Here is an 11,796-nt window from a genome sequence, read left to right as displayed (position 1 = left end):
GTGCACCCGTACTGCCATTAATTAGGGTATTGCGTTGTTGCAGAGGCTGTGTGTAATTTGTATCTTCTGATATTAATATATTTTCTTTATCGAAAAATGTAACTCCTTATCCCTAGTCAGGCATGAAATTTTTTTTGGTAATTGAAATCTATTCTCAAACCAGTGGAGTATTTCCTGTGTGGTTCAAATAGAAAAACTCTACTTGCATTTAGCAGACTCCAGTGTAAGTACATAAGAATGCAAAAAATTAAAACTATTACAAAATCACAATGTTCAGGGAAAAAAAATCCGTGTGAACACTGTATTACAAAGCCTGTTCTGAACAATCACCTATGTTGGGAGGGATAAACATGTCTTTTTTTTCAAAAAAAAAACAAATTAATGAACAATCATATATGGAAGAATAACAAGCATAAGCTCCATAATTTGTATTTATATATCCCCTATAGCATCATTCATCATGATTTGTCAATATGTGTTAGTGATGTTTGTTGGAAGGACAAATATCAAAGACAAGTAGTAAATGACAGAGACATTAATGGAAAAAACTGACCAGCCGAGATGCTGCATCAACAATCAAGATCCTCGTCAAGGCACTAATATGACGCTCGACAACTCATGCAAATCAGGAGAAACCTCTAAAAGACTTGTATCGAAAGCAGAATTCGGTTGATCATTTGAGCTTTCTGCTGTACCACCTGATCGGAGCAACATGACTTTTGGCCCATTTGGGTGCTTCTTAGCGACCTTTTCCCATTTTTTTTGGGTTTCTTTACTAACTCCAGGATGAAGAGTGACCTCCTCAAGAAGTTTAAAACACTCGATATTGATGCCAGAAAGGTCATTTAGATCTTTACAGAGAAGCTGAAGTGTGACGAGGTAGGCCAAAGCTCCTTGTCTGATTGTGGGGAATGTTGGACATTTTAGCTCCAAACAAAGGCGTACAAGCCTGGGCAGTGCCTTAACTTCAATGATGAACTCCTCAATGCCATGAGCAATAAGTGTTAAATACTGCAGGTATCCCAGATTACTCAAGGTTTCAAGAAGACCAGTTGTAAGTTTAGTCCTAGTCTTAAGGCATAACTCCCTGAGACCCTGAACTGAAACAACAAACAGAGGCAACTTGGTCATGTTGCCATGCAATTTCAGAGAGCTGAGATAGCAGTGTCCTCCTATGGCATCTAGGAATTTTTCAGAGCATTCATCGAAACGAAGCGACAAAGAGCGTGTAGTATCATTATTTTCCTCCTTTTTCGTATGAATGAACTGTTGAATGGCATTTGTAAGATCATTCCACTCAGTTGTACTTGCAGATGGCTTACACCAAATTTTCACCTTTCTCAGTTTATTCATATGGCCCATTAGCTGAAGAAACCCTTCGCTTCCGTCTGTGAGAAATCCTGCTAGTGTTTCGATGTTACTTTTTCCTTCTGAGAGAAACTTCTGTACTTCAGTCCCTGTCTTCTTTCTGAGGAAAACAGTCTTTGTATAGAAGTCACCTGAAAGCCTAAACTGTCCAAATATGTGCATTAAACAGGGCAACAAAAAGACTTCCACAGGCAGCATATGTACCTCTGTTTTCCTTACATCAAGTACCACCAAATGTTCCAGTTTTGCGATATCTGCTGGAAGTATGGTAACACTTCCCCCAAGGCTCAGATATTTCAGCAGCAGCAGATTGCATATGCCTTCAAGATGACCATCCTTCAAATCATCACAATTTTCAAGATCCAGTACTCGCAGCAGTTTATACTTACTGAAGTCAAGTACAGTTTCACATGCCTTCCCAAAGATTGTCAGAGACCGGACAAGTGATAAATCAATATCTCCGAAACTGTCACCATCTTCAGCAGTATTATGATGGAGAGAAAGCCGGCGGAAGTATTCACCATCTTTCTTGTTATCATCATTAAACAAAGTCACAAAGTTCTGGGAGATGGACAACTGCAAAATGAACTCACGCATCATGCCATAAGTTTGGCAAGTCTTCACGTTATCATTGCTGCTTACATGAATAGGTTCAATGAGGTTCCGGTCCATGAGCTCGTCGAAATTTCTAGCAGCTTGTTTCAAGGCATTACATGAAGCTTCGGTTTCTACAATACCTTCAGCTGACCATCGCCTCAAAAAGATTTTCTTTTTGATGGGATAGTCACTCGGGAACATGACAAAATATAGCAAGCAGGCTCTGAGGTCATGGCCTTTTAGACTGGCGTAGTTACGCATCAGTGCCTGCCGCATATCTTCGAAGGTCTCTCCGTTCTGCAGATGATAACGTATGTCATTACATACATCTTCGCAGACAGATTCATATGGCCAACCCTTTGATTTCAAGAACTCGCCAATTGTAACAAGAGCAAGTGGCTGGCCGTCACATTTCTTCAGAATTGCTGTTGCTGCAGCAGGCTGCCGATAATTTTTATGTGTATCTGGGCAAGATTTATTGGAGAACAATTGCTCCGAACACTTCTCATTTAATCTCCTTATTCTGTGCACATTTCCTTTAACGGAGCAGCAGTCTATGGCAACTGACTGGATAGTCGTCGTCACCAATACTCTGCTGCTAATGTCCTTATCATCAGGAAAAGCTGATTTGATAGTTTTCCACTTATCTTGTGTCTGAATGTCATCAATTACAATGAAATATCTGAAAACAAAGCAAGAAAATAATTTATTAAATGACATAATTTCTTCGTCTTTTCTCGAGCAACATCAGCTGACATCTTTTCCAAAGCTGACTCTTTAATAAAAAAAAAGAGATTTATCTCACTGTTAACGGACCCAAAAAGTAAAACGTTGCTAATGTGCATGCAGCATTGCAATTTCCTACACTTAAGTACTGTTGCATAGAAAAGATCCTGTTTTTCAGTCCATATCATGACTTTGCATCCAAATTATTACGGTGTCCTTTTGGTCACTGCATAGGCTGCATCTGCGATTGGTAGAGATATATTAGTTCGATGGGTACCTAGTAAGTGTATTCATATCTACATACCAAGCTTCGTCAGTTTGATGTATAAAGACTCTGTGTCAGTTTAGCGAAGAATGATAAATGGGGCATGTTGTGTCAGCAAGTTTCATAGGGGTGCACATTTTTTCGAAAGGGGGGATATAACCCAGCATCTATATCAAAGTAATACATACGGCCTTTATTTCATTATTGAAATAAATTCAATCACCAAACGTACATTATTGAAAAAAGTTCAGTCACCAGCTTCTGTATCGTAGGGGTGTACATTGGTGACAAAATTCTTAAATGGGCCCTCAATCCTCATTGTCATAAAGAGTGATCTTTGGGAGTACCGAGTGGAATTCACTCTAAAGAGTGATCTTTTAGACATTATTATGGTTTACAATATGCCTCTTTGATAATTACCTTTACGCATGTCAGTAGAAAGTATGAAATTAGATATCATAAAATCAAGTTTCACGAAAAACCTAATGGTACTATTTCCTGTACCATTGTAAATATTTTTATGCTTTAGTACCAAAAAAAAGTTTGACTGCATGCTTTCTAGCAAGCTATCTACTGTCAAAAAATCAATATACAATATACTACCTCCATTAAAAAATGTAAGATGTTTTGGTAGGCTAAAATACGCTATCAAAACATCGTGTACTTTGGAACCGAGGTAGTACTATATAAGTATTTGTAGGCTGTAGCACAAAATACTGTAGGACGCTTAGTTTATTACTTACACTCGAAACATTTTGCATATTTTTATGACCAAATTAGTGTAGCTAGCAACAGAGACGGAAAACAAAATTTAAGGTTCTTCTATGTAGATTTATCGGTTGCTGCTAACACACAACCTATCTATCTATTATATATTAAAAGAATAATACGGATGTTTTAAACAAAGACACTACGTTAATACACATCATCTAAATTATCTTGACAGTTATATTTAAATTATGTGTCTAAGATATAGTAAAATATTATTAGTCATGTAATCTGTTTGACATGATTTATGTTGCTCAGGGACACAAAGTCTCTTAATTATTATAAGATTCGTTAGGTACTTGACATGGACTACACCGGGTACACAGGGACTCCATCGATGCAGTTTGTTTTGATGCATTAAAATTTTAAAATGGCAACCCCGTGGAAAAAAAAACGTATGCTTCCCAAGCTTGAAATTGGTAGTTGTGACTTTCGGCTAAACCATAAGTTGTTTGCGAAAAGAGCATGAAGAAAATTTATTACTTGACATGAACAACCGTTTGCAAAAACAAAATGGTACTTGACATGAACAACCGTTGCAAAATATATTGGTTTAATGATACACACAGAACTAAGTCACAATAAATTCTCGGTTGATTCCTTATTTTGTATCCACACATCATTGCATTACTATTTTTAACCAAACAACTTGAAAAGCGTACAACCTTACCTCTCAGGATTTTTTTATAGTGGATATTATTTGGTTTGTATGGTAGAGATATTTGGACTATAACATGTGTCTTTCACTAATATAAGAAACTCAACATTAGAACACATGCCATTCGATTCACAGAGTAAAATTGATGACTGAACAAGAGTCTTGAACTATGCTATCCAAATTGTGTAGTCGCTTTGCATAACAGAAAAACTACACTTTTTTTTTGAACTGAAGGAAAACTACACTTGACTGGGTGTGTAATACCATAGAATAAAGAACACAACAAAATGCATGGGTGTGCATGTTTCTGTCACCATCCATTATTCTTTGAGATTCAGATACAAAGAGGAGAGAGAAAGAAATATTTCCATCTACCATGGTGGCACGAATCTCGAGAAATAAATGGACGGTGACGGAAACACTCACACCCATGCGTGGGTGTACAAAAGTATATCCCTTTAAAAAATTATATAAAAATAAGTAGAGTGATGGAAAACTTAGAGTCACACTTCTATTACTTTTAAAACCAAAATATAAACATGTTAACAAACATGGCCAAGATAATTTCTATCTTATTTTCATCAGTATATTCATGTACACAATATTGGCCAAAGTTTCAATGTGGAGACAACATAAATGATTCTAAAATGTTACACATTTTTACATGGAGCGAGCAAACGAGAAGGAAGAAACATTAGGAAAAAATAATTCTTAACATTTAATACGAGTTACCAATTGAGGACGATAGACAATTTATTCTCAATTCAACCTTTTTTTTATCAAAGTTAACTATCCTCACGTAGTGCTGTAATATCATGTAAGAACTGTAGTTATGTTTTTTTTTTGAAATCTAATACCACTTCAATGGGTGGTTGGACGTATGGAAAAATAATCATTTGCTCACAAATTTCAGACTGCCAAAGATGTTACTGGCGTACATGATATATTGTTTACCATAAGCTTTGCGATAGTTGTATAATGGAAAATAATGTGATATCAATGAAAGAACTGTGTTGTTTAACACTTTGAATCAAACACAGACTATGTCCTCACATTTGCGAGGGCTCCATCTCACAGTAAAGAGGAAAAGAAATACTCACTTCAATAAATTTGAACTGAAACCATGATAGTTATTATGCATCAGAGGGGGTGATAAATATTGGGAAATGGCTAAATTTAAGTTGAGTATGACTTGAGAAAATAAATCAAATAACTAATACTGAAAATTAATTTTTTTAATATGAAAGATGTAGGTTGATTGGCCACATTCGTGACAAATTGCATGTTTGCCAATACGGCCATGAAGATTTAGCAATTTCTATGCGCCTAAGGGAGTTGATACAAAAGCGTATAGCTCATGGGTGATTTCGACCGGCAACATGTCTAACAGTTTTTCCTCATAGAGCGGGAATCAAACGATAACTAGAATTTTCCGTGCAAAATTAAATAATTAGAAATTTCCGAATTTCTTCTGTGGGTTCCAATGTTTTTCTTTTTTCCATTGCTGCCTGGAGCGCAGTTTGTTAGAATGTCCCTCTGGACTTATGTTATGCCAACTAACTAGCAAGATAATACCAAACTGGTCGATTTTGTATGTGAAACAAACAAGTGTTGTAAAACGCAGTATCTAAAACGAGTCGGCAATGAAGCTGAAAGCTATTTACCTCTTCTTTGCCAACAGTTTCCTGACATTTGCGCAAAGCTGACCAACATTGGAGGTATCCAGTATAGTACATCCCTGGTAGGCATCGGAATTGAGTTTCCGGAACAAATCTAGGAGCACCTCCCCCGGGGGCTTGAGCGCAGCACAAACCCATGCGTGCTTCTCAAATCTCTCACTCCCGGTTTCTGCGTTGTACACATCCGCCGCAAGAGCAGTCTTCCCCAAGCCCCAACACCCGACGATGGAGATTACTTTGAGCTGCTTCCGCTGCCCCTCCGCATCTTCGGCCAGCTGCTCGAGAAGCTTCGCACGGAGCTCGTCGATCCCGACGAGATACGCGTCCATCATACATGGATCAGAAGCAAAACGGGGTGGTTCGTCCACCCTGGTGGCAGATGAGGCCGGAATAATGTATCTCTGCACTCGTTGATGCGCTTCCACTACCTTCTTCTTCAACGCCCGCAGCTTCTGGCCGAACTGCAACTTTGTCATCAGCGCCTTGGGGGAACGAGAACTTTTTTGGAGATAGGATGCCTGCTGCTTCTGGGTCGCGTAGTACAGGAGGCTGTCGATGCAGTCCTCTATACCGTGAGACAGTTCGCGCAAATCGTCGATCCAAAAGCGCAGTACAGCCAAGTGACCCTGCTTCTGCTTCGGGATTTCCTCATCAATGGTGGACATAATCATAGGGAGCTCCTTCTTGAGGGATTCCATGTCCCTCTTGATGTCCTTGTCCCGATTGTAAATCTTCTCAACTAGCGAGAAGAGCTTTGGCAGCATAACTTTTATGGATCCACTCAACAGAGCGGCCTCCATCTCCCTCACCTAGCTACCTTCAACTGATCGATCGATTGATCGCAAACTCGCCTACTCTGCTTTATGGACTGGCCGAAGCACGGAGGTTGACCAGGAAGAGGATATTATCAGGCAGCTACAGCCTACCTAGCGGCAGCACAAACAACAGACTATTGTTGAATGTAGATGTGCTGCAGCCCATAGTTTACAATTTCTGAAATCTCAAGGCTCATCACGTTGGCAGCTTGGGACAGCCTTGGGGGACAAAGTTTAGTCCCACATTGCTAGTTGGGAGAGAGTTGGAGTGGTATATAAGGGCTGCTATTCTAGTCATTCCAAGTGAGTGAGAATAGAAGGAGCCCTCGCGCACTCCTCCTCCTCCGCCCGCCCCGCCGCGCCTCGTCACGCACGCACGCACGCACGTCGCGTTTCGTGACTCGAGCTCGAGACACACTCAAGGAAGCCTAGCGTGTCCCTGGCTTCCAACGCGTGGCAATGCGGTCGGGCGGCTCTCCTCCCAGGCTATACAAGGAGACCGATCAGATCTGGAGAACAGTGCTCTTAGATCTCTCTCTCGCGAAGTTCCTTTTGCTGTGCTACTCTCTAGTCTTCCCCATCCCGGCGATCGCGTGCACAGCCGTCCGGGAGAGCAGGCCTCCGAAACTCCGTCCGTTGAGATCCCGCACCGGGAGACGGGCGATAAGGTTTTTGGGGAGTGTCTCGGCGCGATCGCTCGCCGCTCGTTCGTCTTCTTCATCGACGGTTCAGCTCGCTTCATCGACGGATCCGACTACACCATGGGCGACATCAACAACTCCCATGGCGGTGGTGTCGCTTGTTGGTGCGACCTTCCCGGTCGCGATATACGTGCTTTTCCTCTCCTACCTTGCACTCGCTACTTGTTCCATGTTCGGATCCGATGCATGTGCTTAGTCCGATGTGTATGGTTAAGTATGCTTGTGCATCTGTAATCTTGCTTTCGGTAATTAAACTCACACAGAAACTGCCTAATAATCCAACAATCCAAAAACCTTATGTGCTTAGGCAATTTTCACCGTCTGGTTTTGCTGCTGCGCTTAAACCGAGCCCGTTTACGTGTTCTCATTTCAAGAGATGGCAGAGTAAAACCCTCTTGTGGCTCACTTCCATGGGCGTGCACCGAGTTGCAGAAGGTACTCCCAGAGGTCCGCTTACTCCTGACGAGGATAAAGCGTTCGGGGATGCCACCGTAATCTTTGTGGGTGCCGTCCTAAGTGTGCTTGGAGACAAGTTGGTTGATGCTTATCTGCATATCCGAAATGGGAAGGAACTGTGGGATGCACTGGACGCTAAGTTTGGTGCCGCCGATGCCGGAGGTGAACCGTATGCTATGGAGCAGTTCAATGACTACAGAATGGTTGAGAACCGATCTGTAGTAGAACAGGCTCATGAGATACAGATCATGGCAAAGGAACTTGAGCTCCTCAAGTGTGTGCTACCGGACAAGTTTGTCGCGGGATGAATTGTCGCTAAGGTTCCCCCTTCATGGAGGAACTTTGCCACTTCCCTGAAACATCAGAGGCATGAGTTTTCTGTTGAGAATATCATGAGCTCTCTGGATGTTGAGGAGAAGGAGAGGGCAAAAGACAAACACACTGGAGGAACCGAGGGACGTTCTGCTGCCAATATGGTGCAGAAAAATGCCCACAAGTCCAAGGGAAAGAACAAGAGAGTCTCCCAGACTACCAACTTCAAGAAGAAGGGGAAAACGGAGAAGAAAGATCCTTGCTGGGTGTGTGGCGAGACGGGCCATTGGGCTAATCGTTGTCCACAACGCAAAGGAAAGAAATGTCAGGCTGGACAGAACTCAAATTCTGTCAGCATGGTCATTGGCAACACAGAGGAAGGAACTACAGGGTATGGTAATATATTACCTACTGTTCTTTCAGTGTTTCAGCCCACGGAATGGTGGGTTGATACAGGTGCCAATGTTCATGTGTGTGTCGACATCTCCATGTTTACCTCTTATCAGGCCCGAGGTTCCTCAGTAATGATGAGGAATGGGTTACATGCTACTATTCGTGGTGTTGGCACGGTAGATCTGAAGTTTACTTCGGGAAAGATCGTGCAACTGAAGAACGTGCTGCATGTCCCTTCTATCAAGAAGAATCTCGTTAGTGGCCCCCGTCTTATGAAAGATGGGTTTAAGTTGGTGTTTGAGTCCAATAAAGTTGTACTGTCTAAGTATGGAACTTTTGTTGGAAAGGGCTATGATTGTGAGGGAATGTTTCGCTTCTCTCTAGAAGACTTCTGTGATAATGTTGTGAACCATGTAAGCACTAGTGTTAATGAAACTAATGTTTGGCATTCACGACTTTGTCATGTTAATTTTGGTTGTATGATGCGGCTTGCTGATATGAGTTTAATTCCGAAATTCACCTTTGTCAAAGGCTCTAAGTGCCATGCTGGTGTGCAAGCAAAGCAGCCTCGTAAGCTTCACAAGCCTGCGAAGGAAAGAAACTTGGCACCACTAGAGCTCGTACATTCAGATCTGTGTGAGATGAATGGTGAGTTGACAAGAGGTGGAAACAAATATTTCATGACTTTGATTGATGATTCCACTAGGTACTGTTATGTGTATCTCCTGAAAACTAAAGATGAGGCTCTTGATTTCTTTAAAATCTATAAGGCTGAAGTTGAGAACCAACTTGAAAGAAAGATAAAAAGGGTTCGGTCCGATCGTGGTGGAGAGTACTTTTCTAATGAGTTCAATTTATTCTGTGCGGAACATGGTATAATCCATGAGAGGACGCCTCCCAATTCCCCACAATCCAATGGGATTGCGGAATGGAAAAAACCGTACTCTAACAGATTTGGTTAACGCCATGTTAGATGTTTCGGGCTTATCCAAGGAATGGTGGGGGGGAGGCTATATTGACTTCGTGTCATGTCCTAAACCGTGTTCCAACCAAGAATAAAGAGATGACCTCTTATGAGGAATGGGAAAAGAAAAGACCAACACTCTCCTACCTACGAACTTGGGGCTGTTTGGCAAAAGTGAATTTGCCAATCACCAAAAAGCGAAAGCTTGGACCAAAAACCGTGGACTGTGTCTTTCTTGGCTATGTTGCCCATAGCATTGCTTATAGATTTCTTGTGGTGAAATCTGGAGTGGACGACATGAATGTTGGCACCATCTTTGAATCAAGAGATGCTACATTCTTTGAGGACATATTTCCTATGAGAGACATGCATGGCATGTCTAGTTGGGAATCTGATCCAATACATGAAACTCCTATGGAGTCTGATGAGGAATCTGATGATGAGAGTTCAGATTCTGATGAAGATGACAATGAAGCTCCCACAAGGAGTAAGAGACAAAGGACTGTGAAGTCTTTTGGTAATGATTTCATTGTGTATCTTGTGGATGATACTCCTACTACCATTTCAGAAGCTCTCGCATCTCCTGATGCACACTACTGGAAGGAAGCGGTTCATAGCGAGATGGATTCCATCTTGGCTAATGGAACGTGGGAGTTAACAGAGCGTCCTTATGGGTGCAAACCCGTAGGATGTAAATGGGTATTTAAGAAGAAGCTTCGAGCTGATGGTACTATTGAGAAGTACAAGGCTCGGCTTGTAGCCAAAGGCTATACCCAAAAGGAAGGCGAAGATTTCTTCGATACCTACTCACCTGTAGCGAGATTGACCACCATTCGAGTACTACTATCATTGGCTGCCTCACACGGTCTCCTCGTTCATCAAATGGACGTTAAGACGGCTTTCCTAAATGGAGAGTTGGACGAGGAAATTTACATGGAACAGCCTGATGGTTTCGTACTACAAGGTCAAGAAAGAAAGGTGTGTAAGTTAAAGAAATCTTTGTATGGTCTCAAACAAGCACCCAAACAATGGCATGAGAAGTTTGAAATAACTTTGACATCTGTGGGCTTTGTTGTCAATGAAGCTGACAAATGTGTGTACTACCGCCATGGTGGGGGTGAGGGAGCTATCCTATGCTTGTATGTGGATGACATACTAATTTTTGGGACAAGTCTCAAAGTGGCTGAGGAGGTAAAAACCTTCTTATCTCAGTGTTTCGAGATGAAAGATCTTGGAGAAGCTGATGTTATATTGAACATCAAGCTATTGAGAGATGGGGATAATGGGATTACACTTGTGCAATCTCATTATATTGAGAAGGTGTTGAGCAGATTTGGCTATGCTGATTGCAAATCTTCTCAATCTCACACCTTATGATCCTAGTGTCTTGCTTCGAAAGAATGAAAAGGCAACTAAAGATCAATTGAGATACTCTCAAGTCATTGGTTCACTCATGTATTTAGCTTGCGCTACGAGGCCTGATATCTCGTTTGCTGTATGCAAACTTAGCCGATTTGTGGCCAACCTGGGAGATGATCATTGGCATGCTCTTGAGAGAGTAATGCGCTATCTAAAGGGAACCATGAGTTATGAAATTCATTATACCGGGTATCCAAGAGGACTTGAAGGGTATAGTGATTCCAATTGGATTTCTGATGTTAAAATGAAGGCCACAAGTGGATATGTTTTCACTCTTGGTGGTGGCGCTGTTTCCTGGAAGTCTTGCAAGCAGACCATCTTAACGAGGTCAACAATGAAAGCAGAACTCACAGCATTAGATACGGCTACCGTCGAAGCGGAATGGCTTCGTGAGCTCTTGATGGACTTGCCTATGGTTGAAAAACCAATACCGGCCATCCTCATGAACTGTGATAATAAAACTGTGATTAACAAAGTGAAAAGTTCTAAGGATAATATGAAAAGTTCCAAACATATCAAGAGGAGACTGAAGTCTGTCAGAAAACTGAAGAACTCCGGAGTGATAGCATTGGATTATGTCCAAAGTGCTAAAAATCTGCAGATCCTTTCACAAAAGGACTATCAAGAAACATGATAGACCTTGCATCGATGGAGATGGGTTTGAGACCCACTTGA

General features: G+C 41.5%; 1 protein-coding gene across 1 annotated transcript; it reads right to left on the bottom strand.

Moving 5' to 3' along the window:
• Window positions 1-588: 588 nt before the first annotated feature.
• On the bottom strand, window positions 589-6,861 carry LOC124659626 (disease resistance protein RGA4-like). Its single transcript, XM_047197460.1, has 3 exons — window positions 6,505-6,861; window positions 6,047-6,348; window positions 589-2,647 (listed from the first exon to the last, which is right to left on the bottom strand). Exons 1-3 carry the CDS (start codon window positions 6,859-6,861, stop codon window positions 589-591), a joined length of 2,718 nt encoding a protein of 905 aa, XP_047053416.1.
• Between the last annotated feature and the right edge of the window lie 4,935 nt (window positions 6,862-11,796).

Source organism: Lolium rigidum, chromosome 6 (assembly GCF_022539505.1).
Source record: "Lolium rigidum isolate FL_2022 chromosome 6, APGP_CSIRO_Lrig_0.1, whole genome shotgun sequence".
In the NCBI taxonomy this organism is placed as follows: domain Eukaryota; kingdom Viridiplantae; phylum Streptophyta; class Magnoliopsida; order Poales; family Poaceae; genus Lolium; species Lolium rigidum.
Note: the sequence above shows the minus strand (reverse complement) of the source record. Positions and strands in the feature narration are given on the sequence as shown.